This window comes from Indicator indicator, chromosome 29, assembly GCF_027791375.1.
Source record: "Indicator indicator isolate 239-I01 chromosome 29, UM_Iind_1.1, whole genome shotgun sequence".
NCBI classification, from domain to species: Eukaryota; Metazoa; Chordata; class Aves; order Piciformes; family Indicatoridae; genus Indicator; species Indicator indicator.
Window position 1 is genome coordinate 3,430,963 of NC_072038.1, and position 27,610 is coordinate 3,458,572.

Sequence of the window (27,610 nt, forward strand, 5' to 3'; positions counted from 1 at the left end):
CACTGTTTAATGTAAAGGCTTCTCGATAGCCTTTTTGGGGGTTTCTTTTCCGAAATAAGAGTTTTCCAATCACACTTTTTTTGGGGGTTTGTTTCTTTTTTCGTTGTTTGTTTGTTTTTCTTTCTTTTTTTTTTTTTTAATGTATTTTGTGGAAATTCTTCCTGTGGATGTTTTGTTTCTGTGTGTTGCGATCGGGTGGTGTTTTACTGTCGAGCTCAAGAGGAGAAATTCTGTTTACTGGAATAAACCTTTTCCTGACTTCACGTGTCTGGGTTAAGGCTAAATCCTTCTGAAGCCAGAGGGCATGCAGAGGCTCCCCAGGGGCTCACTGTGCCATGGAGGGGCTGAGAAGAGGCTTTCACACTCTCCCAGTGCCAGGGACACTGGAGCTGCTTTGGGTGTCCCTCAGCACCTGGTGTGAACAGACTGGGGGAAGGGGGTCAGGGAGGGACTGGCAGATCCTAGTGTGGGTTAATGCCTCAGGGTGATTAAAGGGGATTAAATCCCCTGGGAAGTGCAGGGTAGGGGGGCTGGGTGCAAGGCTTTAATCTGTCTCTGCTGCCCTGGCTGGAGGATGATAGCAGCTCTGCTAGGGGCAATGCAAATGTCTCCCCAGCCCCTCTTGGGAAGGGTTGGGGTGAGCCTGAGTCCCAAGGTTGCGTCCTGATTGCATCCCAAGCCACCCTGCCTGTTCCCCAAGGCTGTTTTTAAACCAGTGTGGCTCAGTGGACCCAGACTGGCTGGCACCATGGCTGCACCAGGGAGGGTGGGATTTCCTAAGGACAAGGCAGGACCGTGGTTCCAGAGGTGGCTGTGGAATGCTGTGGACCTGCAGCCCTAGCCTCTGCCCCGGCCATCTTCACTTCCAGCCCTTCTGCACGCTCTTGTTTCATGTTCCAACCTCCCAGACAAGCTTCTCTACCTGAGCAGATGGGTGTGCAGCTCTACTGACAACCAAGTGACAGTGCCATCATTCTCTGCTGGGGGAGCCCACTTAACTTAGAGGATGCTCCAAAGCCACATCCCCTTGGGGCAAGGGTTCTCCCTGTCTGGGCTGGGGCTGCCCATGCCGGGCAGGAGTGGGGGACACCCAGTGTGTCCCAGGAGCAGCTTTTGCCTTTTCACCCAGTCAGAACAGGCTGGGGACTGGCTCCCTGTGGGAACCCTGGTTGAGCCTAGCCTGGGGGGAGGGCTGTGGCCCTGGGACAGACCCAACTTTGTTTCAGGTTGCCAGGGCAAAGGCTTTTCCCAGCCCCACGGAGGCGGGGGGAGCGCCGGCGTTGCTGGGGGACCGGGGATGCCACGCAGGGCACTCGCCAGCTCCGCAGCAACCAGCTGGGTACTGGGAACCACAGCAGGGCTGGGGCTGCCCCCCTCAGCCCTGGCAGCAAAGGTTAAGAGGAATTATTTTTCCCACCTTAACTGCTTTTTAGAGGACAGGATCCCAGCTCTGCTCCATCTCTCCTGCCAGCTTGACCTTGCTCCTCTGGCAGAGGGATGAAAGGCTGCAGGGAAGGAGCTCGGAGCCAGCAGCTCACTCTGCAGGTCCCCGGGGACCAAATCCATCCCTGCCTGCAGCAGGTGATGAGGAGCACAGGGATTAGTAGCCCTCATCATGGTAATCCCAACTGGAAAGAGAGCTGTTCTTCACTTCAGCACCACACAGAGCTTTTCCTACAACTAAATCCATGCTAAACACTTGGTTAAATACCATGACAACACCGTTCCTGTGCTTGGTTTTAATGTCTGTCAGAGGAATGATTAATTAACTAAAACTGAAAAACTAAACCCCCCCAGGCCCTAAACACAGAGGCAGAGCAACACTAAATACACTGCAATGATGGAAACATCCCTGGGTAAATCTGAAAGCTATTACCTGACATGGTGTGACTGAACAAATTAATTTCTGCTCTAGAATTAGCCATTATGGCTGCTGTGACAGTGGAAAAAGAGAGAGGATCATCAGTTGGCCTCTCCACCTTCTGTCCTCTCCTCTGAGCAGGTTTCCCTGCTGTGGAGGGCAGGAAAGGGCAGGCTGAGTAACTGCATTAAAAAGTCTGGCCAGTGGGAGAGAGGCAAGTGCCTCTTCTGCAGTGACATATCTGTCACAGCTCCTGCCTCAAATATACCTGCCCCCAGTAAGAGAGGTTCCTGCCCTCATTCATCCTCCTGCAGAGCAGCAAAAGGAGCCCCCAGGTTCAAGAGTGCAATCCTTGAGCTCCTTGAAGCAGAGGAACACTCTTTGGACTTCTATCAGCTGTGAGAACCCCCTCATGTTCATGAAAGCAGGCTGGCAAAATGAGGTGCAACACCCCTCCATCGATGTAATGAGGTTTTCAGCTCTACCACAGGGCCCTGAGACTTGAGGGAGGGTTCTCATCAGCCCCCTTGCTCCACAGCAGTTGGGGTAAGGCTCTGCTCCAGAAAACAACCATTTTGGGTTCACCCGCACCTTGGCTTCTCCCTTCCAGCCCTCTGTAATCCCTCACACCCTAGAATCATAGAACTATAGAATGGTTTGGGTTGGAAGGGACTTTAAAGATCATCAAGTTCCAACCCCTCTGCCATGGGCAGGGACACCTCCCTCCAGCCCAAGTTGCTCAAGGCTTCATCCAACCTGGCCTTGAACACCTCCACAACCTCCCTGGGCAACCTGTTCCAGTGTCTCACCACCATCACTGTGAAGAATTTCTTCCTTAATATCCACTCTAAATCTCCCCTATTCCAGCTTAAAGCCATTCCCCCTTGTCCTACCACTATAAGCCCTTATAAAAGTCCCTCCCCAGCTTTCTTGTAGGCTTCAGGTACTGGAAGGCCTCAAAGAGTCTCCAAAGAAGAGTCTCTTCAAAGGCTCAAAGAGTCCTTCTCTGTCCTTCACAACTGGTCATCACCTGTTTGGTGGCCAAAGGGAGCAGCCAAGCTCCACTGTTCTCGGACTGCTTGGGCACCTCAGACCTTTATCACTTTTTTTATTCAGGAGAAAACAGACTGAGCTACCAGCATGCTGAGAACAGCTTCTGTTAAGCTGCTGAGTCCTGCTGGAAGGGCAGTGGGAGAAGGAACAGTGGGTTCTGCTTGTCCAAAACCTGGTGCCACCAAGAATCACTAACTGCTGGAGATTTTAGGCTCTGCTGTTGAAGTCATTTCTAGCCAAACCTGTGAATTAGCAGCTGTTCTCCAGGTCCAAATTCCCAGCAGTCATCCTGGCTGCTGCAACAAGGTGCAAAGTTGACAAGATGACCAAGTAACCAAAGGAGACAGGAGAAAACAGTCAAGAGGCTGGTGTCCTCCACACCCAGACCTCGCCACAGCGTCCACATCCTCCCTGGAAACCAAGCTTGTGTCTGTCAGCTCTCCAGCACCCCAGCTGGCAGCTTCAGTTCCGTGTAGCTCTTCTCCTCCACGTGGTTTGTCTGTTCCAGGAGCCACTTTCTCTCCTGGTCAGTGATATCCAACCTCAGTGTCACCTCTTGGAAAACGCTGTTGGCAGCAACCTGCAGCACAGAGAGGGAAACCAGCTCAGACACAGGGCACAGGCTGCTCACATCGACTGGGTACAAGGTGGGCTGGTACCTCCTTAAAATGGAGCTTTTTGAACATGCAGATACTGGCTTCATTCTCCTGACCAATCTTAGCTTCAAATTTGGTGATCCCCAGGTTTCTCACTCCTGTTAAAAGAAACAAAATCCAGAAGGAGAAGTGTTTCTCTCACCTGCTCCTCCCTGGAAGGACAGCACTCCAGTTTCTGGGGTAGAAACATGCCTTGCTGCCCTAGCTGTATCACCAGGATAACTACTTCTAGATCATGTCCCCTGTGTGCTCCCATTCCCCTGCACTGAACCACCCTTACCATAGGACATCATCATCAGCGTTGCCTCCTTGCCAAACCCTCTGCCACGATAGCCAGGTTCTGAAAGAGAGAGAGCAACAAAGTCAGCATCCAGTTAGGAGAGACAGAGCAGCCAGGTGGGCAGTCTTCAGAAGAGGCTGTGGCCTGGACCAGCACAGAATACTGATCAGGACTGAATATAACATCTGTCTGCAGCTGGCTTTAGCCACAGTGACAAAGGTCCAAGCCATGAAGCAGTACATGACCTGCAATCATGATTTCAATCTCAGCCAAAGTGGGATCCTCAGGGTCGGTGAGGAAGAGGTTGACATCCCCCACCATGCAGTCCTGGTCCTGTCCACGCCACTGCTCTCCATCCAGCACAATGAAGGTGCACTCTGGGGAAACACAAACAGGGCAGCACATTCAGGTGTCCACAAATTACTGAGGGATGAAATTCAAAGCATGGAATGGACAGAGAAATGGCTTCCACGGGTTAACAGTGAAGAAAAGCAAATAACTGGGCTTTCCAATCCATGTGTGCCTGCTCCTATCCAGAGAAATGTAAGAAATATGAGGGTGATGCAGATACTAAGACTGGAAACAGCCCATTTAAGAAGCATCAAAGCTTCCATCCCATAGCTGAGGTAGCCCTGCCTTGTCTCACAGGGCAGCAAGTTTGGGCAAGGAATAACCATTGCTCAGGTTGGGGCACACATTCTGATTCACCCAGTCTGTATCACTGCTGCTTTGAGTAGGGCTTTTAATGCCAGCAACGACAAAAGCTCCAGGCTGAGGTCTTTGCCAGCCTCAACATTTCCTGGCTCACCACATTCCTACCAGGCTTTTATGGGCAGTGATTCATCACCTCTAGGAGACAGGGAACCGATTCAGCCAACACACCTCCACCAGGTCGTTATAAAGTCATTTGATTTCTCAAAGCAAAGCACAGCCCCCTCCACCTTTTTATGGTGGTCAGGCATGGGAGGTGTTGACTGTGCAGCAGCAGCTCAGCAGATAACACTGTGGGAGGTAAATTCTTTGAAAAACTGCAGCAAATGGACACCAACAGCCCTGGACATTCCCCACTTCCCTGAGCAGCTGTAAGCAGCAAGCTGGTTTGAAGCTACTCTTGGAGAAAGTCTTACATCTTTGTTTCAGCAAGCAGAACCAACTCACCAGGTGCCTCAGCCCATTGTGGGCCCTTTACAGGGCAGAAGGAACCTGCTCAGCACCCCCAGTCCTCCCTTAGAGAAGGTTTAAGATGCTCACTGTCTGTGTCGTCCCTCCAGCTGCGCTGCATCTCATACTCCTGCTCCAGGCTGAGTGGCTTCGAGGCTGTCAGGCGCTGCAGCTCCTCCGACTGCATCCACTCGTGGTACCTGACAAGGGGACCCAGAACCAGACCAGAGTGTGAGCTCCAGCACCACAGCCTCACCTCCACAAGAGCTCTGAGGGGCAGCCTGTCACACACCAGTGCGGGGAATACCCACCTGGTGTTCACAGAACCATAGAACGGTTTGGGTAGGAAGGGACCTTTAAAGCTCCTTCAGTCCAACTCCCCTGCAGTCAGCAGGGACATCTGCAACTAGAGCAGGATGCTCACAGCCCCAAACAACCTCACCTGGAATGGTTCCAGGGATGGGACACCTACCACCTCGCTGGGTAACCTGGGACAGTGTCTCATCATCTTCAGTGTAAAAAAAACTCCTTCCTTCTCTCTAGTCTGAATCTCCCTCTTTTAGTTTCAAACGATCACCCCTTCTCCTGTCACAACAGGACCTGCTCAAAAGTCTGTCCCAAACTTTCTGATTGGCCTCCTTAAGCACTGAAAGGCCACAGGAAGGTCTCCCTGGAGAGCTGAAAGGCCACAGGGTCTCCCTGGAGCCTTCTCTTCTCCAGGCTGAACAACCCCAGATCTCTCAGCCTGTCCTCACAATAGAAGGGTTCCATCCCTTCCATCATTGCTGTGGTCTCCTCTGGCCCTGCTCCAACAGGTCCATGTCTCTTCTGTGCTGAGGACTCTAGATCTGGACACATCACTGCAGGTGGGGTCTCAGCAGAGTGGAGCAGAAGGGCAGAATTCCTTCCCTCCTCCTGCTGCCCACACTGCTGGGGATCAGCCCAGGACATGGTTGGTTCTGGGCTGGGAGTGCACAGTGCCAGCTCATGTTCAGCTTTTCACCCACCAGCACCCCCAAGTCCTTCTCCACAGGGCTGCTCTCCATCCGCTCATCCCTCAGCCTGCACTCACACCAATACTATATTCATAGCAATTTCAAAGTATCCACAAGCCTCTCTCTCGTCTAACAAAGGAATTTGTGTCCTCCATGGCAATTTAACAAGCTTTTCCATCCCATAGCTTTGTCTGAATAATGCCTGATGCAAACTTAATGTTCTTAAAATTACTGAGCATTGAATTCTGGCACATTCCATTGTGACTGAGATGGATACAGCATCCCCCAGACACTGACAAAATGACTAATACTGGCCTCTCTGTGCTGAGGCTGCAGCTGGCCAGGCCAGCACTTTACAAACTCTCTGCACTCCTGCTTCTAATTTATCAAACATCCATCTGCTTTTACACAGTGAAGTTTTGCTCTTCCACAGTCATTTGAGAAAGACATGACTGAACAAGAGAACTGTTGGCAGTTCACTCACAACCAGGTATTTCCCTTCCTGTGGGTACACAGCAGCACAAAGTTCTCTTTGTCAGCAGACTTGGCAGAACACAGACCTGCCAGGGATGTCTGCTGCCCCAGAACAGAGGGCAAAACAGATTGTTCATCTAGGAGAGCTCCTTCTGCTATGCAGTTCCCAGGAAGAAGAGTGCCCTGCAGCCATCAAGCCAATACTCTTTCCCAACACCACACTGCCTTTAAAAAGAGAAGTAGATCAGTATAGAGTATCAGTGGAGGACATTAGCCACCTACCGGGGCACATGTGTAGAAGTATATGGCACCAGGGTCACCCTCTGTCCTTGCAGCACAGTGTTCTGGTTAATCTTCATGGCTTCTGCACTGCCAGAGACCCAACACCTGTGAGGTTAAGCTATGGCACAGCACCCTTGGAGAGCCCTTCGAGAGCCAGTGGCAGCCGCTCTCAGCGTGGACAGGCCCCAGCTCACACCAGTATACCCAAGTTTCCCGCATCCCCCTTGCTCCCCTCCACCCAGAGCCTGTATCGGTGCCAGCTGCCCTCGGAGGCCCGAAAGTGGCTAGCAGACTGTCCTGACAGAGCTCACTTAACACTTCCCTGACCCAAGTGATGGTGGAAGAGTTCTGCTCCGCCACACCGCATGCCTGAGGTTTTGAGGGGAGATTCAGGGCCCAAGGAGCGCTCTAAGCCCGAGGGGAACTCCGGGGCTTAAGGAGAGATCCAGGCGTGAGGAAAGATCCAGGACTGGAGAGGATACCCAAGGCCCAGAGGGGAGATCGGGGGCTGGAGGGGGCAGCACCGGCATCGCGAGAGAAGCGCTACCTGCCGCACCGCCCTTCCGCGCATGCGCAGACGCTTAGCAGCGCTCACGCCCCCGCCCCGTGTTGCGTCATCGCCCCGCCCAGCCTATCCCCGCCCTCTCCGGTGCTCACATGACAGCGAAGTCCAATAAGCGTCCGGCGCCTTCTCCCCGCCCTTCCCCGGCAGCCCGTCATTTATGCGGAAGAGCTCCCGCGGGGAGCGGCGCATGCGTCCTGTGCAGCACGCGATGAGGGAGGCGGGGCCGCCGGCACGCGCCGCCGCCGGGGAGGTGCTGGAAGGGTCCCCGTGGGGTGAGGCGCGGCTGGACGCCGCACCCAAAAGCGGGGTCTAGGAGCACGTCCTGGGGAGGGGGAGGGTGGGTTGAGGTCTGGAGAGGAGTCTGGCGGGTTGGGCAGGGTTGCGGCGTGAGGCCTGGGTAGGGGTCTCGGTGTGGGGCGAGGGTGCATGGGGGAGAAAAAGCACTGCCAGGGGGCACGGCTGTGGGAGTCGAGGGGGGGGAAGGGGCGCTGTCGGTCTTGTGAGGGGCTTCTCTGTGACCGGGAGGGTTTCCCGGGATGGGCGGCTTGGGCGAGCAGCACTGCCAGCTGTGGGGCAGGCCCCCGGGCAGCTGGGAGCAGCACGGCCAGGGAGCGCTGGAGGCTTGGGAAGTTCTGGGCCCTGGGGTAGGGTTCCTCCCGGGCTGGGCTGGGTCCCCTGCACCAGCAGACATTCCCTGTCTGTGTCCTTAGGGGTCTGTCAGGGTGCCCCTAGCTCTGCTGTTTTCTCTTGGCTTGTTAAGATTGGCTTTAGTGACCTGGGTCTTGGTCAGTTCTAAAAGAAGGTGTTTGGCCTATTCTTGCAAGTGTCACTCTGCCCACATTAAGCTACTGTGCTGCCCCTTGGATTTCAGTTGTCTGGCATGGATGTGGAAGCTGATGAACCCTTTGGGTTTCTGCATTGTGTGCTCAGCTTGTGAAGTTTGTGCTGGTGACTTGGCCCAGTTGGTACGGATCAAGTGGGAGCACATGTAAAAGTGTAAGGGAATTTGATAAAGCACTTAAACAATTCATCACCTATTGATTCCAAAACCTTTTGGAAGGCTTGGGTTTTCCTTCTCCCCTGAAGTTTTTCTGAGGCAGTCATAGAATGGAATCATAGAATCATTGCAGGTGGAAAAGACCTCTAAAATTATTGAGTTCACCCATTCTCTAGCTATACTAAGTCTGGTGCTAAACCATGTCCCTCAGCACCACATCTCTGTGTCTAAAAGATACTACCAGGGATGGGGATTTGACCACCTTCTTGGGGAGCCTGTTCCACTGCTTGAGAACCCTTTCAGTGAAGTTTCTTCTAATGTCCAACCTAAACCTCCCCTGGCACAACTTGAGGGTATTTCCTCTTGTCTTATCACTTCTTACGTGGGAGAAGAGACCAACATCACTCCAACCTCCTTTCAAGGAGGTGTAAAGAGCCAGAAGGTCTCTCCTCAGCCTCTTCTTCTCCAGGCTGAACAACCCTAGTTCCCTCAGCTGCTTTTCATAAAATCCAACGTCAGCATCTCCAAATAATTCTGCTTTGGAAACCTTGGTACATGTAACAAACCTTCTTGGGTTTTTTGGATAGTTTCAGTACTTTCATTTGTGTGATTATTTTATGTACTTGAGGTTATGAGGCGGTATTGTAGACAGTTTTGTTACTGCTCTGACTTGCAGCAGGCACGTGCTCATTAAGAGCAGTAGCTGCCTGAAGCAGCAGTATGAGATCATCCTCAAGGCTGGCATTTTCCTCTTGAGGTTTTAGTGTCTGAAAGGGCCCCTCTGGCTGTTTGGGGAAGGTAAAGTTTGGAAATCCATGCTGCAAAAGGCCTTTTGGTTACTTTCAAACTTGTTTAACAGGCAAGAGAGCTCTTCCTAGAGAACTGACCCAAGTGGGGTACATCTGTCCAAGGTGCAAGGTCCTGCTGAAATCCTCTGCTGCTCAAATACCAGAAGAGCCACATGCAAAAGCTGACTTGTGAGTTCCTTCTCTTTCTGACAAAGCTCACACAAGTTTATGATCTTTTTCTAGGTTAAAGGCAATAGAAGTGGAAAAGACTCCCTGAAAACACCCTCCTTGCTTCCCTCTGAGCCTCCCCACCATCTTCAACATGGCTGGTGGCATCACTGACACAGGAGAGCTTTACTCTCCCTATGTAAGTACTACTGTCTGTGGCTTTGCTCATGTGGCTTTTCCAAATCCTCTTCTCTCAGCATTGTGCTTTCACTTCCTCCTTCCCCCTGGACACAACCTCAGCAGTTCAGGAGGTGATGGGGTTCAAATGGTGCTTCAAAATTCCTTGTACTTGTAGTCATTGGAGTGTTTTTTACATCACAGATCCCTTTCTGTAATGTAAAGGGATGATGTCTGCTTAAGGTACAGTTATAAAAGTATGAAAAACAGCTTCCTGTCCCACACCAACTCTTGCATCCTTCTACACACTTTCCTTATAGTCTCCTAATGTTTGTAGCAACCCAAACTGTCAAGTGAAACTGGATTAAACAGAATTGTCACATTGAAACTATCTTTGCTTCTCTTTTCACTTCATATGACATCAGCTGAATTTCTTAAAGGTTACTAATTTGTGGCTGTTGTGGTAATTTGTTTTCAACCACTTCACTTAAAAATCAGCACCTGAGGTTTTTCTTTCTGGTAATGTGGTGTCCTGAGAAACTGCAGACCTGATTGCTGCTTCCCTCTCTTGCTGGAAATGCTGATTTTTTTTTTTTTTTCCTACCCTCAAGTACTCATAGAACATCAGCTTTTAAAAACAGCACCTTGCAAGCATGCTGTTTGTTTATTTTTTTTTCCTGAAGTGAACTCATTAAATGTAGAACCAGTCCTGAGATAGCAATATTGGCTTTTAAAAGCTTTAAAACTTTCATCCCCATGTCCATGATTGAATTTAGAACAATTGGATATTAGGCTGCAGAAATAGGTCACAACTGAGAAAATGGAGAACAAGACAGTAAGTGGGACATCTGGACCCTGAAGGATTGGTGTCACCTGTTCTTATATTATACTGGTGTTGCATGAGTTTCCTGGAGTCTAATCTCAAAGGCTCTGACTTTCTCTTCAATCCCTGAAGATGTCTGGTCAGGCTGAACACATGGACACCATTCTCTGTTCTGTCTACTTGACCCAAGTCAAGGAAAATCACTTGAGACTTTTGATTTTTTTTTTTTTTTTTCAAGAGTCCTTCACTGAAGAGTAACTGATGGCCTTGGGCATGTGAGTTGTGCTTGGGGAATGACAGCTCTGTCAGCTGCAGGGAAATAACTTTCCTGTAAGCTGCAATGGCTGATTTTATTCTTTTATTATTTTTGTTATTGTTCTGGGAGACTCATCAAAAGATGAATTTGCTGTGCTTACGTCAGAGAGGAAAGAGCAGGAGTGCTTATGGGGTCTCTGGGGAATACTTCTCATCTTAATTGCTCCACACCCAGAAAGTCTGCTTAAAGTAGACTCTTCTCTGGAGAGCCTCTGATCTAGATAAAAAAGCCAAAACATCATCAGGGCAATTTTTGGTCTGGAGCTTATAGTCTAGGTTGGTCTTATCCAGGTGCAAGGTTATCATTTAACCCTGGGCAGAAAAAAGCTTATTGCCAGAGAGAATAAAATCCTTTTCCTTCCAGAAATAAAATCTCTTCTTCAGAATGTGCTCTGAACTGGAATTCTGTTTGGATATTTTCTGTTAGGATATTTTCTGCTTGGATATTTTCTGCTTGCTTAGCTGAGACTAAAGAACAGGAGATTCTGAAAAAGTAACCTGTGGACACAGTCATAACTACTTAAGTTCAGGGCAGAAAATAAGGAGCCCACAGTGTGGGTTAATTAGAAGAATGGAGAGGAATGTCAGTTTCTCCAGAAATGTGCTGACACTGCCTTCCTGCTCTTTGCTTATCAGTCCCCTCCTGTGTTTATTTGTAGCATGGACCTACTCCCACCCTGCTTGCTGGAAGATTTCTCTTAAGTCTGTAGCTACATGAGGTCTCCCAACCTGTAATCAGCAATAGTGTGGTCAGCAGGACTAGGGAGGTGATCACCCCCTCCTGTGCTCAGCCCTGGTGAGGCCACACCTCGAATATTGAGTTCACTTTTGGGCCCCTCACTACAAAAAGATATTGAGATGCTGGAGTGTGACCAGAGAAGGGCAGCAAAGGTGGTGAAGGGCCTGGAGAACAGGGCTGGTGAGGAGCAGCTGAGGGAACTGAGGTTGTTCAGCTTGGAGAGAAGGAAGCTGAGGGGAGACCTTCTGGCTCTCTGGAAGGTGGTTGGAGCCAGGTGGAGGTTGGTCTCTTCTCCCAAGTGATGGGACAAGGAGAAACAGCCTCAAGTTGTGCCAGAGGCGTTTTAGATTGGACATTAGGAAAGAATTCTTCAATGAAAGGGTTGTCAAGCCCTGGAATAGGCTGCCCAGGGCAGTAGTTGAATCATCATCCTTGGAGATACTTAAAAGCCTTGTAGATGTGCTGAGGGACAGGGTTTAGCAGCAGACTTGGTAGTGTTGGACTTGGTGATCTTAAAGTCTTTTCCAAGCAAAATGATTCCATTGATTCTGTTCACGCTGGGTTGTGTGGCTCTTTGCAGGTTGGTCTGGTTTATATGTTCAACCTCATCGTTGGAACAGGAGCCCTGACCATGCCCAAGGCCTTTGCAACAGCAGGGTGGCTTGTCAGCCTCGTTCTCCTGATGTTCCTGGGGTTTATGAGGTAGGACATGAGTCTGTGCCTTCAGGGAATTGGTGGGGATTGGTTGGGTGGGACTGCAAGGACAGTGCTGAGACTTTCCTGGGTTTCTGGGTAGCCAGGTCCCTCTGCTGCTGCTTGAGCTTTGGTCTCTGTGCTCATGTTGCCTGTGGACCTTATTGGGAGGGATGTGTTTTCTGAGTGCTACATTCCATTTCCTGACTTATGGGAAAGGTTTTTTTCTCCAGTCCAGAGGCTTCTGAGACCTTTCTCTTCCTTTTTTTTTGTTTGCTCTCTCCTTGCTGTGGATATATCCCATGCTTGCTTCTGTCTTGGATCAGTTCTTCAAGACCTTCTCAGAGGTCTTTTCCAACCACAGCAATTCTATGATTCATGTACACTAACCAGGTGACATGAGGTTGTTTCTCTGCTTTGTGAGGTGCTGCAGACCTGTTGTGTTTCACTTTCTCCTGCCTTCCAGCAGTGCTCTGGGCAGCTGCAAGTGTCAGGAAAACAAATCACTGTATAGCCAGGCCTTTCTTACTCCCCCCACACCTTTGCTGCTCAGGACTTTGGAGCTGGTCCCCTGATGTCCACCCTGGCTCACCATGAGCTTGTGCCCAGATGTCTCCCTGCTGCAGCAGCAGGTGGAGCTGGAGGCTGCAGATACAGCACTGATGTCTAAGTTGCTATTAATGGAATAAATAATTCTGACAGGCTGTGAATCCCTGCTTGCCTCTTACTTAGTTCTAAAATAAAAGAAACCAAAATCCATTCCTGCTGTTTGCAGGAATGGAACTGAGAGGTTCCTTTCTTGTCAGCAACCAGCTGGGTCAGCCAGAACGTGCCCTTGATTTGGAGGCAGTGCTTTTTGAATCTGTTAGGTGCTGCTGGACCAGAGGCATAGGACTGACTGTAGTAATGCATATGAGTTCCCCACCTCAAAACTGTGTGCTGCAAAGCCTTGACAAAAAATACAACTGTGGGAGTTTCAGTCACTGGGGGCTTTGGAGGTAATTCCTTTTACATGCCTTAGTTTAAAAGTGTAAATTCAACACATGAAACTCAGCACCAGCAGGCAATCCTTCAAGGTCAGTAGAAGAGCATAAACCAGCAAACCAAAACTGCACTGGTTTAAACTGGGAAGGTACAGCTCAAAGTACTTCATGCCCAGGCAGCTCCCTTGCCCTGTTGCTTTTGTTCTGGTGCTCGTGACTTCCTCGTGCTCACCAGGGACCCCTTGGTGCATGAAGAGTCCAGGGGGAAATTGCTGCATGGGGCTCAGGACAGGGCTTCTTCCTTTTATTCTTGCAAAACTAATCTCTCATTTGAGCTTGATAAGTGAGTCCAGTTCCTGAAGCTGTGAGAAACCACTTTAAAGCCTCAAGTAATATTGATTTGAGGTTGGCTTGTTTGTTGTTGTGTTTTGGTTGGTTGTTTAATTATAGGACTGATTTTAGCTGAGTTTGATTTTTCGTTCTGTCAGTGGCTCTCACTCTCTTCCTGGACAGCATTTCCATGGCCTCCAACAAAGTATATTTCCATGCAGATGTGATCTGCTCCTTGATCTTGTATTGTTGCTTTGCTTCTGATGCTGTAAGATTCTTTAAGGGACCATAAGTGCCTTTGCCACAGGCCCTAATAGATAAGTTTTATAGTGGTGCTGTGCTTCTCCTAGGCTCTATAAAGAGGAAGGAAACTTGCTTTCTAGCCAATAGTCCTCTCCCTTGCTTACCCACAGAAACACCAGGAAGGTGCCTTCCAGCTATCTAAAGTGCTGCCTTAGATCTGAAGGCATGTTATATTTTACTGTATTTTGTGGTCTGCTTGAACACATTAATCTCAGGAGCAGAAGGGAGCAGCAAACTGAGATGAAACACTGCACCAACAGCACACACTGTGTGTGGGGAGGTTGCTGAAGGGATGTTTTGGTTGGTTGTTTTATTCCTACAAACAGCTGGGAGTGATTCTCCATCTCCCTTCAGTGGCAGTTCTTGACTGTTATGGATATCAATGGAATCTCTCTCTCTAGCTATATGACTACGACCTTTGTGGTGGAAGCCATGGCTGCTGCAAACGCCCAGCTGAGATGGAAGAGAATGGAACAACACAAGGTTTGTGTGGGGTTCAGTTCTCAGTTTTCCATTTCCCCCTGTTCTTTCATCCTGCAGGACTTGCCTGAGATTCCCTTGTATCTTTGCCTTGCCTCATTAGGAACTCTAAAGGAATAAATTTCTCCTGTACTTAAGTTTGCCATCTAAAATACTGCTGTTAGTTCCCTGTGGGGTTGCTCATTAAAGACAGATTTTCTGCTCCTGCTTTGAAAAATCTCTTGTGCTGTTCACATTTCTTACTGATTGTGCTCTCCTTGCCCAGAAACGCTGCTTGTGAATGTGGAGAGGTGGCAGCCAATATATTGGTGCCATTTGGAGTGTGCTGAGGTCTGTAAATCCTTGCTGATCTCAGGTCATTTAACTGGGACAGGCTGGATGTTCTTGCTGTCACTTGGGCTGTATCCCAGGGAATGGACACTCCTGAAGTATGTCCTTGCTGTAAAACTTCCTTGGGGATTTTTTGAATCCTGGCTTTAGTGGCTTTTCTGGATTGGTGCAAGGCAGAGTTGGTTGCACTGAGTGAGGTCCCTGCCTGCTGTTAATGAGTGGGAGTCAGGAGCCAGACCTCTCACCTTTCACTAGCTAAGATGAGACACAATTTGATTTTGCCACTTCTGCAACCCTGCAGATCTGCCAGGAGGGTCTAACTTCCTTCTGCCATATATCACTGCATGAATCAGACCCTCTGCATGACCTAGGGGAGGACAGCAGAGCCTGTCACTCACTTCAGCCTGCTCTGCTAGTGCCCCTTCTGCTCTGCCTGGGATTGTTGCCTTTGTTTGCATGTCCTGTCCCTGACTGGGACCTTCCTTTGACTTCCTGAAAGTGAAACCGTGACACTGGGGATGCTACAACCTGTGTTGTGGGTAGCAGGCATCTCAGCAGTGGTCTGGCTTTTTTTTTTTCCAGGAGGATGATGAGGATGAGGATTCTTCCTCTGGAGTATCTGACAGTGATGTTCTCCTCCAAGATGGCTATGAGCGAGCAGAGACACGACCTATCCTGTCAGTCCGTAAGTACCACCAGGTCATGCTTCCACTGGATCTGAGGTCCCCTCTCTACAGACTGTCTCAGTGGGCTCCTGCAAGTGAGCAGAACTCTTCTGTCCTTTTCACCCTTAACTCGCACACTCTCATCCCAAAGTCCTTAGCAGGTGCAAGATAAGACTCATTGAGAATTCAATTCACCCTCTGCAGTCTGATAAAGATCTTTTCCTTCTAGGTCACTAAGATGAGAAGATCTTACTTTGGAAACACTTTCAAGCTAACTTCCTCAGGGTAATTGGACCAGTGACTCTGCAGCTGTGGAGTTACAATCCTGTCCTTCAGACTGTTGCTAGAACATCCTGAGGGTCTTCAGATAGTCTGGCCTCTGGGTTTATTGGAGGGACTGGTTGAAACACTTCCTGTTTTCAACTTGCAGAGAGACGTGGCTCACCCAACATCTTTGAAATCACTGAGAGGGTGGAAATGGGCCAGATGGCATCCATGTTCTTCAATAAAGGCAAGTGATTCATGTTTTCAGAAGGCCCTTCAGGCCCTCCTGCATGTTTGGCGTATGGCTTTGTCCTGAAGTTGCACAGAATCACAGAATGCTTTAAGTTGGAAGGGACTCATCTAGCCAAACCCCTCTAGAGTAGCAGGGACATCTGCAACTGGAACAGGTTGCTCACAGCCCCAGACAACCTGACCTGGAATGGCTCCAGGGATGGGGCATCTCCCACCTTTCTGGGCAACCTGGGCCAGGGCTCACCATCCTCAGCATAACAAAATTCTTCCTTTTCTCTGGTCTAAATCTCCCTCTTTGAAACCATTGAACTAAGTTTACTGTGGGTTGCATCCTGTGTGTGTGACAGTTCTATCCAAAAGTACTGTTCCTTTAAAGGTTGGATCAGGTGATCTTTGGAGTCCCTTCCAACCTTCTGTTCTGTGGTTCTCTCTGTGAGCTGTATTCACCCCTCTGGTGTTTCTGAAAGAGTTTTTATGGGCCAGGTGGGCCTGAACCTGCCTGAAAAGGAGGGTGCTGTGGTGGTAGCAGAGCTGGCCAAAATACTGCAGGTTGTGGGCCCAGTTTCTCTAGACAGATAATTGCAAGTCAGTGCTTTTTTCTGACTACCCTTAACCTGTCTGAACTCTGTCCTCTGATCTCCACTGTCTAAAGCAGCAGAGCCCAGCTGTTGTGTTCCCAAAGTTCCAGTTTGGTTCTAGCATTTGAGACTTAGGTGGTGGGGTGTTCCTGAGCTCTGGAAGCAGCAGCCTGAAGGAGAGAGGCTTCAGGGCAGAATTTCTGAGAATGGTGTGTGTCTAGGGAGTCACCCAGAGAGCTGCTGGGAGGTGAAATGCTGAAAGGGTCCCTGGTGTGCATGTGATAAGCAACTGTCTTGTCTTTTTGCTTTTAAAGGCAATGAATGTCTCTTGCATGCAAGGCAACAGACTTGTAACCCTGCTGCAACAGAGCCCTATCCATTGCTGCATGCAATGGGATTGCAGACAGCAATGTTGGGAATTCTCATCCTGGTAGAAAAGTCTGTTTTAAATGCTGTGTGGAGCCAGGAAATCATCAGACACTGTGGCAGACACAGGTTTTGAGCCTGTCAGGCCTCATTTCTTGTGGAAAGTGACATTTTCCTGTTGTTTGCTGGCCACCTCACAAAGACAGGACAGGCTGGTTTTTTCCACTACATTACATCAGCTTTATGCCAGTGTAAGACTGTTGCCTCTGAAGGACAGCTGGGCTTAAGGAGAGAAGAGTTTTGATCTAGATTGTTTCTGATTTTTAAAGTCCGATTGAAAAACGTTTTTAATTTCCCTGCATGCCACTTCTGGGCCTTTCTTCTCCTTAGTATCAGGTGCTAGAAGAAGAGGAAATGACCTCAAATTGCACCAGGGGAGGTTTAGGTTGGATACTAAGAAAAATTTCTTTGCTGCAAGAGTGGTCAGGGATTGGAACAGGCTGCCCAGGGAGGTGGTGGAGTCACCATCCCTGGAGGTGTTTGAGAACCATGTGGCCATGGCACTTTGGGACCTGGTTTAGTGGCCATGGTGGTGTTAGGTCAATGGTTGGACTTGATCTTGGAGGTTTTTTCCAGCTGAAACAATTCTATGGCTATCAAATAATCCACCTTGGGTCAGGCTGCCACTTTTCTAGTCAGAGAAGGGGAGAGGAGACTTAGGTGTGTTGGAGACTCTCAAACACCTTGTTCCTAGTCTTGCTTGTAGCACTGGGTTGCTCTGACTTTAGGTAAGTTTTCTTACTTGGATACTTTGCCACGTGTAAAATACCATGAACACTTCCCTGTCTCCTACTCATCCTCCAGGGAGAAATATTTGGGAAGTGCTGTGAGAGGAAGCTCCATGTCACAGGCCATAGCAGCACTGCTGAGGCTGGGTCTGCTCAGCTGCAGGAGGGCTAGGGAGCTACAGGAGGCACAGTGATCCCATGAGCAAGTTCCAGAAGGCTCCTGCTTTGTGTGTGCCTCGTGGGGTGATGGTAAGGAACCCCCAAAGCCAGCCAGACACTGAGCAGTTGCATTCTCTGCCTCTCTGCCTTGGTGCTGGGTGCTGCTCAGTCAGTAGAGGGTGCTGGAAACCCACATCCTGCCTGCTGTGGAGCACTGATGTGGGCTGCCTGGCAGAGTGATATAAACTGCTTAGTATCTAAATCTTAATCCCTTTTCTTAACGTTGCTTTAGCTGGAGTTATCTGATTTCTCTGTTAGGGATCCTCCCTGGGACCTCCTCAGCCCAGTGCAAAGGGATGAAGGGAAACAAGGAACAGATGCAGACCATAGCTTGAAACCACTTGTGCCTTCCTGATGAGATGAGGGATACTCAGGATGAGATGAGGGACACCCAGTGAAGGCTGTGGGGCCTTGTGTGCTGCTTTCCCTTCCTCTGTGCCCAGCAATGAGGCTTCATCCCTGCACTGCTGCCAAGTCCTAGCTCTGAGACACCGTCTGGTCTGCTGATCTGTTGCAGAGAGGAGAGCAGTTAAGTACCTCCCTCTGCAGATCCTTGCTGAGGTGCTTCCTCAGCATAGAAGAGCCTTCAGTAAGAGCAGTTGCTCAGTGACCAGTTGCCATTGCTGGGAAACTCAGCTGTGCTTGGGAAGTCCCAGTTCCAAGCACCAACTTCTGTGGTTCCAACATCTGGCAGACATCTGGGTGGGTTTTGGCTCACACCATCCAAAGCATGGATCCAAACCCAGGGTGTCTCAGGGCTTTGCAGCCTTCAGAGGGAAGCTTAGTGAAAGCTTTGCAACAGACCTCAAAGCCTCTGATTTCTAGCGAGTTCTCTGCTCCTTTCTCTTGACTGATTTTTATTTTCACCGATCTGACAGCAGTTGAATCTGCAGTCCTAGGAGGTAAGCTGGGGATAAATCTCAATTTCAGACTGTCTGCTTTCTTAAAGGGAGCTGACTTAGGTTTCAGCTGTGAGGGGCCTCTGTGGTCAGAGCTGGCTCTGAGGAACTGCAGCTTCTTTTTTTTTTTTCTTCTTTTTTTTTAATTTGCAGTGTTGGGTGCTTTCCCCTGGGACTGAGCAGTCATTTATTGCAATAATGGATTCCAGGCACATCTATCATGCTGTTGCCTCACAGGAAGTCATTGATTTTTATTTTTACCCTGTTTTGTGTCCAGTAATGAAAAGTATTGATCAGGGAGGGTCAGCAGCAGTTTATAAAAGAACTGATGCTGAAGTCTTCCTGCCTTCAAGAGGATGAGTTTGAGAGAGAGGAGCGTCACCTGGACTTCCCACAGCCAGATTAGGTGGGCACTGGAATAGGGGTATAGAGTGTGCTTGGTGGGTACCTGGTAGTGCTGCTGTGGCTTAGTTGGCCATGTTACCCTTGTTTGGGGGATGGGGACAGCTGAGACCTCAAATCATAAGCAGATCCCAAAGCAGAGTCTCTGTCTGGGATTCTGTAGTCCTCCGTTTTGCAGCTTCTGTGCTATGTCAGATATTTGTTACAACCTTCAACCCTTTTAATGGGAAATTGGAGAAAACTGATAGGTAGTTCGTTGCCATCTTCAGAGCAATGCAGAGACTCCTCAAGTGTGAAGCCATCTTAAATCTTTCTCAGGGGAAGAAAACAAGGAGAGGGGGGGACTCTATGAAATGATCTGACAATTTCTTTCAGATCTCCATCTGTTTAGAGAAACCAGGACCAACTCCAGAGCACTGCCTTAGTGTGCTGCTCGACAGGACCAGGGAAGTTTTCTTGCTGCTTTCCCAATACAGCCTTTTTTTGTAGGAATATTTTATGCTAAGCAGGCTCAGCACATTGAATAATTTATTTAAATGAAGGAGAATGCCTGTTAATGTTTCCTGACATCCAGAGATCCAGGCAGTGTGATGACAAAGCATGGTAAGACTTTGGGGCATGCAGGTGCTGTAGGAATGTTACTCCATGGTCCTGCCATAATGCCATCCCTGTTTGATAGCTGTCACAGGCTTGGAGAGGTGAATTGATTTGCCCAAGCTGCATGAGGATTAAGCATCAGGTGGCATTGATGGAAGGTTAAAAAATTAAAACAAAAAGACACATTTCACAAGGCCTGGCTTTGGGAAGAAAGACTAGGCTGAAGTGCCCTGCAGAAAACAGCAGAGTCTTTCCAACAGAGAGAAAACAGGAAGCAAACAGACTTTCAAATAAGGAATATATCTGTCCTGTGGCCAGAGACACCACAAGAATTGCTCAAGTTGTGTCCTTTAGATGAGTTTAGCTCATAGCAGTGTAAAAATCACACCTCCCAGTAAAAACCCCAAGCCACTGAGCATACACAGGACATGCAGAATACTTTTAATCAAGACAAGCAAAGAATTGTTATCAAGTAGGAGTGTGCTTGTACCATAAGTAGGAGTATTTATGTATCTTAGGTAGTGTAAATGTTCTAGGCAGCTGTAACTAGTTATGCTAGCTTTGCAGATTGCCACCTAGCACTCTTGTCTGCACAGAACTGGAACAAAACAAGCATCTCCACTCTGTGTCGATTATTCTTCACACACCAGGCATAGAACCCAGGTTTTGGACAGCAGCATCACAACTTGAAAAAATATGGGCAAGCTCCTTGAGCTATTTTCTTTCAGTGTCAGCTTCATAAATGAAATAAATCTGAGGCTTTTTTGTTTTGTTCTTCCTTTTTGCAGCTCACTTGTCTTTGAACTAAAACATGTTCCAGTTTGGTTTTCTTGGTGTGATTTATACTGACTTGCTTGGAAGGAAAGAGTCCTGGGATCTCATCAAGCATTTCTTTATCCCTGCAGATTTTAGCCCTCCCCAGCACTGTCTTCCTGTGCCCCAGTAAGGCTGGGCTGTGCACCCAATTAACTTGTGTAAGACTCTGGGTTTTTTTTAATCTCATAGGTGAAAGCAGGGGAGAAAAAAGCCAAGGGAAAGTATGGGGCAGGAATAGCATAGGCTGTGCCTGTAGGGTAAGAGGGTCAGAGAAACAGTTTTAGAGCTTTGCAAGTTTGAGCCTTGGCTCAAGTTGCTGTTGATAAGGAATCTCCCAAAGCAGCTCCATTTCAGCCCTGTGGAATCTGAGCTCTGCAAGGCCAAATGCCCAGTGTGAAGGTCCTGCAGGTTTGCAAGCAGAGGGGTTGGAATCAACAGAGACTAAAAGCATCTTCTTTCATTTCACTGCTTGTCAAGCTGCACTCACACCACGTCTGTGAGCATCAGCTAGATGTTTGCCTGTGGCTGCTCTGAGCTGACAGCTTCAACTGGCAGATGACTTATGTGAGACCTGTTGGCCTTGACCAGTGACTGGAAGATGGGCTTGAACCAGAGGGCTGAGGCAGAGTTGAGCTCTGAGGCAGCTCATGTCCCATCAGTTCCCTAAGCTGCTGATGGGACCCTTGGGTGGAGTTTGCTGCAGAAAGAAGTAAGCTATGGAGGCAAATAGTGATTTGTTTTTAAGACCCTGAGATGGCTTTGGCTTTGAAGTGCAGAGTTCAAGAGTCTCTGTGCGCTCTGCTGTCTCTCTACAATATTTTCTTTCCCTGCAGTGGGTGTCAACCTCTTCTACTTCTGCATAATTATCTACCTCTACGGGGACCTGGCGATCTACGCAGCGGCTGTTCCAGTCTCTCTCATGCAAGTGACCTGGTGAGTGTGCTTGCTGCCTGGGGGGTTGTGTTCTACCAGAGAAGAGAGCAGGCTTGGGATTTGATGGGGTGAGAAGTCTGACTGGGATCAGCTCCACTCTCTCAAGACCAGAGTGGAGAAATGACTCAAGGACAGCTCATCATTTGTGGGTGGGAAGGTGAAGTTGGTTTATATTCCCCACTTCAGTGCCTGCTGCCTGCCTGAAAAGCAGCTCACCTGATTTCAGAGTCCTCCTCAAGTCTGAAGTACTTCTTCCCGCTTCAGCACCTTGCAGACAGGGGACTTGTTCCCCAGTTTGACTGCCACACTCTGTGCAGTATTTTGGCTTCTCTGTCTCTTTAGATTAGAGGTGAGAGGTGTGATGCTTACTAAGTCTGTGACCAGTGAGTGGTGACATTACATGGATTTAGCTCAGACCAGTTTTTCTCAAAGAAACAGATAATAAATGAGATTTGCTTGGTCAAATCTGTGCTATGCTGGATTTGGACTCTAGACTTGGAAATGGAAATTCTCAGGGTCCTGTGTATCACCCAGACTTGCTGGGTTGAAGACTGACTGACCAAACTTGTAAATAACTGCAGGCAAGTCAAGAATTTACCTTTTAAATGTACAGTGCTCAGTGACTTGCTCTGTTACACAGTCCAGCATTCAGGGAGGGAAGGGAGGAATGAATGCTTCAGGCCTCTGACCATTCCTCTCTGTTGAATGCAGGAGAGAGGAAGACATCTGCTAGGAGTTAATTACTGTCTTTTGTTTCTCCCTCCTTTCCCAGCAGTGCCACTGGCAACCATTCTTGCAGTGTTGGAGATGGCACAAAGTACAACGACACAGACAAGTGCTGGGGGCCAATTCGAAGGATTGATGCCTACAGACTCTATCTGGTGAGTTTCTGAAACTGGGATGCCCAGGATTTCCACTTAAACTTTACTTCTACTGGGGAAGAACTTTTTCCTGTAGAGGTGATGTGGCTCAAGTGAACAGCAGAGGTGTGAAGCTTTCAGTTCAGTCTGGCCAAATGCCCTCTCTCTCTATGCTTGGTGACATTGGTGGAGTTTCAGTTCAGCCATCAGAGTAATCCTTGTGATTTTGAGATGGATTTTTGTCCTTCTTGTGGAGTTATATATTGCTTAAGCAGGTGATAAGTCCATGCCAAAGGGTGGGGTTTTTCAGTGGCTGGCTAAGTAATTCTTGCTTTGAGGTAATTGTTGTCAATAGAATTGAGTATATTAAGCTGTCTTCAGCACATGCTTTATGTGGATAAAATTGTTTATGCTGCAGGAGAATCTGCTTTTTGAGAGATGATGGAAACACGTTGCTTAAGCAACATCCAGTGCTATATGCTGCTTTAGTAATAGCTTTCTGTCTAGTTTAAGATGGTCTATTGCATCTATTACTGTGCTCTGGTGCTGCTGTGGAATCAAGGCTTTTCCCAAAGGATGATAAATGCCACTTCTCCTGAGCTTGGGAAGAGCTGAGCACCTGTACCTGGAGAGAGATGTCAGTAGGGCAAAATGAGAAGAGGGAGGTATGGCAGTGCTGCATAGGAGGGCTTCTGTTGAGAGTCTCCGTGGGAATTTTAAGAAAAAGAGTGAAGGTGGCTGTGTGGGTGCAGAGAAATCCATAGATTCATAGAAATGTTTGGCTTGGAAAGAACCTTTAAAGATCATCCAGTTCCAACCCCCCTGCCATAGGCAGGGGTACCTCCCACTAGCCCAGGTTGCTCAAGGCCTCATCCAGCCTGGCCTTGAACCCCTTCAGGGAGGGGACATTTCTTTCTAACAATCTCCAGTCTAAATCTGCCCTCCTCAAGCTTGAAGCCATTGCCCCTCATCCCATCACCACAAGGCCTTCTAGACAGTCACTTCCCAGCTTTCCTGTAGCCCCCTTCAGGTACTGGAAGGCTGCTTTAAGGTCTCCCTGGAGTCTTCTCTCCTCCAGGCTGAACAACTGCAGCTCTCTCAGCCTGTCCACAAAGCAGAGGTGCTCCAGCCCTCTGATCACCTTTGTGCCCTCCTCTGCACCCACCCCAGCAGTTCAATATCCTTTTCATGCTCCTTATCCAGGGGCAAAGACTCTCTGAAGTGATTTTTGCAGTTCACTACATTTTGGACCTGCAGTGGCTCACATCCCTGAGTGCACTTGTTCCAGCCTTATTACAAAGTTAAGAGCTGGGCCTCAGAAATATTAGTGAATGTCAAAGCCTAGTTAATTATTTAAGGGAAATATTATTGCCTTATTAAATTGTGTCCTGGTCTGTTTCTTTAAAACTTCCAGAAGATTGAAGATTTCCTTCCTGAATTTCAATAACTCTCCCTGACCCAGCAGAAGGAGCTAGTCAGAAAAGGCAGACATGCATTAATTACTGCCTGCATCTCTCGGATATTGTGTCTATAATTCATGAAGATAATTGTTGTGAGGACTTGAAAAATTAAAAAATTAAGACTCTGTAAGCATTTGACTTGCTGGCTGTGTACATAACTCTCAGAGGAGCTTTTCCCTCTGCTCGTCTCCTCTCGTGGATTTGGAGAATAAATAGCTGCAAAGTCTTTGGTAGTGCTTAATCCCTCCCTGCTCAGTAATTGAGATGAGGGTTTCAGTGCTTTTCCTCTGCTCTACCTTAAAAAGAGGGAAGGATTGTTTGTGGGGGCATGTAGCAGTCTGTGCTGGGTTACTGGAAGGGGTGGGGTGGTCCCACAGTCACTGGGTTCAGGAGATTTCTGGGTATCAGCATGAGCTCTGAGTTGGGGGGGCTTTGTTAAGGTCTGTCAAACTTCTTCCTGCATGAATGTGGGACTGAACCTCCAATATACTGCATCCAGTTCTGGAATCCCCATCATAAGAAGGACACAGAGCTGTTGGAGTGAGTCCAGAGAGGGCTGGGACCCCTCTGCTATGAAGACAGGCTGAGGGAGCTGGGGTTGTTCAGCCTGGAGAAGACTCCTGGGAGACCTGAGAGGTGTCTTCCAATACTTGAAGGGAGCCTACAGGAAGGCTGGAGAGGGACTTTTCAGAAGGGTATCTAGCAATAGGACATCTGGGAATGGTTTGAAGCTGAGAGTAGGTTTAGACTGGATCTTAGGAAGAAGTTCTTCAGTATGAGGGTGGTGAGACTCTGGAATAGGTTGTCCAGGAAGGTTTTGGATGCTTCCTCCTTGAGGGTGTTCAAGGCCAGACTTGATGAGGTCTTGAGCAGCTGAGTCTAGTCGAGAGGTGCTCCTGCCCATGATGGGGAGGTTGGAGTAGATGATCTCTAAGGTCCTGTCCAGCCTAGGCCATTCTATGATTAAACTGGTACTTGTTCTACCACAGGCTCTGCTAGTCTCACCCTCTGCATGACCTGGATAGTTTTATTCTCCAGAAAGCAAAAATGATGATGTTTTCCCCAGAGAGGAATGTAACAATTTATAAAACATTCAGGCCCACAGTGCTGACACCATCTTCAAGCTTGGGGTTTGGGCTACCCCTGAAGAGTCTGTGCTGATTAATACTTTCCCCCTAGCAGATCAGTAGTTGAAGCTCTTAAATTTTCTGAGAGAGGCCTGGGGATGGAAGCACAGGGGGAAGAAGTTGCTTGAGGTTGTGGAGGCTCCAATCCTGGAAGTATTCAAAGCCAGGCTGGATGGGGCCTTAAGCAACCTGATCTGTTAGAAGGTGTCCTTGCCCATGGCAAGGGGGTTGGAATTAGATGATCTTTAAGGTCCTTTCTATGATTCTGTGACTTTCAATTGAAAAATGTAGTAGCAAAACTCTGTCACTGTCTCTACAAATCTTGTCCAAGCTTCTTGCTCAAGTGTAGTCTTGAAGATGCAAGAAAAGCTGTGACCTGCCTGTCTGAAGGGGAAAAGGCAGCACAGAAGTGAGGAGGGGTGGGATGCATCAAGAGGATCACACCTATCAAGGACTTGCTCTGCTTTCTTGACTACTTCTTTTTTGAGTTCTTGCTTGTTAGAATAATTCAGGTTCCACGTTTCAGTGGACAAACAAGGTCTCTTTGCAAGCTAAGTTCCCCTGTGGCAAGGGGACAGATGGACACTGTGATCCCAAAAGAAAGCAGCTGAGTTTTTGGATCAGCCCTTTTGTCCTAGATGCTGGTCTCTAGTATTTCTCATCTCATCTTGGTATTTTCTTTAGGTTTAAGTGACTTTTAGGAGCAGGATGGGTGGATGTAACTAGAGCTTCTTGCCCATTCCAGTGAAGCAAGGGCTCTGGATGTAGTGTTCTATTTCTTACTCTGTGTGTGACCCCACAGAAAGCCTTTTTTTGGACTACCAGGAGAAATAATCTATTTAAGGTTTTCTGGGAAAGTGATGCCAATGGGAGCTGTCTGATGCCAAGTACCACCAGTCTGCCAAAGATCTGTGCTGCCTTCCTCCTGTCAGCTCTTTCTCTCCCAATACTAGGTCTTCTTTTCAACAAAACCCACTTCAAACATTGACTTTGTTGAGCTGGAGGTGGAGAAGGGGAATAATGACTGATGTAAAAATCCTATTTCATGCTGTATTGTCCAAAAAGGCCTCTGAAAGCTGTCTGCTCTGATCACTGTGAATGGGAACTGAAAGCTATGTACATAATGAGAATATTTAGACAGATTAAATTCTTCTCTTGAGACTTGCTTGTCTGGGCAGCATCTTTATTGCTGCTCCAAAATGTCACACTTAAGTGTGACTGCAGAGTCTTCAGAGACCACTGGGCCCCTATTAACCTTTGTGTGAGCAAATGGTTATCTTGCTTCTTGTTTGTAAATTGCCTTGGAAGATAAAAGCTTCCAAAACCAAGTGAAGGCAAGCACAGGAAGTACTGAAATAGATTTTGATGCCTGTCCCATCACTTGCTGCTAATATTTGCCTCCTTTTTGGGACTGTAGGAGTGCTGGGAGGTTGAAGTGAGCCTTGCCATGCTGTCCCACCCCTGTGAGGACACAATCCACACAGGGCAAGTCAGCTGGAGGAAAGGCATGTGTTGGATGGCCCCGTGACCTTGTTGAAGGCAAGTGCTGATTGCAGATAAAGCAGATCGATGGCTTTCTGTCTTCGCTTCAGCTCCTCACCGTGCTGTGCCCTGTCCTCAGCAGCCCCAGTGACTGCTGAGTCCCTTGGCTGCCTTGATGACAATGCTAAGGACAGGGTCAGTTGCTCCATGGTGAATTCACTCTTTGATGCAGTTGCTCAGTCCTGCTTTCTCGGTGTTTTCCGTGGAGACTTGAAGGGAAGGGTCAGCAAGCTTTTAAGTTTCAGGCCTCTCAACACTTCCTTGTCCTTCTGTTCCAGTACTGCAGGAATGTGACATGACAGTCTGTGTCAGTGTGAGCTGAAATTCCCCCCACACTGACAATAATCAGGCTAGCCCAGTCTGGAAGCAAATGAAAGCTGTATTTACAAAGCAGAATCTACAATCTATGATGAAATGCAATGAATATGTACAAATATACAAAATTCACAACATCTACAAATCTATACAATCAACAGAAAAGCACAACCAATCTCCCTTTGCTTCCCCCCAAGGGGGACCCTTCCCAAAGGGGCCTCCCTCTCCCATGAGCTTCCCCCCCAGGCCTCCCTTGGACAGAAAGCAGAGTTAGTTAGAGCAGAAAGTTGTTAACTTAGCTGCCAAGGTCAGTGTGTGTTATCTTCAGCCAGAAGAGAAGAAGAAAACAGCAGCCAGACAGCCCAGCAACTGCCCTGACTGCAGAAAGCAGAATGTGCAGAGTTTGTTTTGGGTAATAGTTCTTAAACATTTCTATCTATCCAATGGAAGTGTTTAGAACAATCAGTATTTTGCTTTCTTATACCCAATAGTGACCTATTTACATTCTTTCACTTTCTCTGTTTTGAACTTTGCAAGGAAAAATTAAAAAGACAGTTTCAAACCATCACACAGTCCCTGTTTCTAGAAAGCAGATCCTGAGATAAAGAGGAGATTAAATCCCGGGGATCAGCAGCCATTCAGAGTGTCTGATCCAGCATGCCTTCATGACCTGGCAAACGGCGCCTCTCTCCTGTACCCTTGTGGCTAAAACCTCTCCCCTCAGCCCTCCTCTCCTGGCGTTTTGGGGCACGGTGCGGCTTCAACCCTCCAGGGGAGCCCTGTGCCTTTCAGAGGAGGCACTGGCACAGGTACTCCTGGTAGCCTGGCTCAGTAGCACGTCAAAGCCACCAGGTGCATCTGTTCTGTCTGAGTCTCTGCTGGGCTTTGAGCTGATTGGGAAAGGGGACGTGGCATCCACTGCTGCTGCTTCGCAGATGCTGCAGGATCGCAGGCAGCCCAGCGGGTGCGGGCCGGGCGAGGATGGGAGCGCAGATGGTTTAATGGAGATTATCCCAGTTGGAAACGTGCTTGTGCAGTGAATAAAATGAGAGGGCTTGCAGGGCTCTTCCCGGC

At 48.5% G+C, this 27,610-nt stretch overlaps 2 protein-coding genes across 4 annotated transcripts in view; one reads left to right on the forward strand and one right to left on the reverse strand.

Moving 5' to 3' along the window:
- Positions 1 to 3,285: 3,285 nt before the first annotated feature.
- Positions 3,286 to 6,854, reverse strand: NAT9 (N-acetyltransferase 9 (putative)). Of its 3 annotated transcripts, none has more exons than XM_054393831.1 (6): positions 6,763 to 6,854; positions 5,102 to 5,211; positions 4,096 to 4,227; positions 3,851 to 3,910; positions 3,574 to 3,668; positions 3,286 to 3,494 (listed from the first exon to the last, which is right to left on the reverse strand). In XM_054393831.1, exons 1-6 carry the CDS (start codon positions 6,837 to 6,839, stop codon positions 3,348 to 3,350), a joined length of 621 nt encoding a protein of 206 aa, XP_054249806.1. In that variant the 5' UTR covers positions 6,840 to 6,854; the 3' UTR covers positions 3,286 to 3,347. The 3 variants fall into 3 exon arrangements, with proteins under 3 accessions (XP_054249806.1, XP_054249805.1, XP_054249804.1); XM_054393830.1 differs by having other exon boundaries at positions 3,574 to 3,661; positions 3,859 to 3,910; positions 6,763 to 6,839; XM_054393829.1 differs by having other exon boundaries at positions 3,574 to 3,665; positions 6,763 to 6,839.
- Positions 6,855 to 9,434: 2,580 nt separating this feature from the next.
- Positions 9,435 to 27,610, forward strand: part of TMEM104 (transmembrane protein 104) — a 51,843-nt gene continuing 33,667 nt past the window's right edge. Inside the window, exons 1-7 of the mRNA XM_054393939.1 lie at positions 9,435 to 9,479; positions 11,915 to 12,036; positions 14,045 to 14,126; positions 15,039 to 15,138; positions 15,549 to 15,629; positions 21,133 to 21,232; positions 22,005 to 22,113. Coding sequence (XP_054249914.1) covers positions 9,435 to 9,479; positions 11,915 to 12,036; positions 14,045 to 14,126; positions 15,039 to 15,138; positions 15,549 to 15,629; positions 21,133 to 21,232; positions 22,005 to 22,113 — 639 coding nt within the window. The remainder of the gene's footprint in view (positions 9,480 to 11,914; positions 12,037 to 14,044; positions 14,127 to 15,038; positions 15,139 to 15,548; positions 15,630 to 21,132; positions 21,233 to 22,004; positions 22,114 to 27,610) is intronic.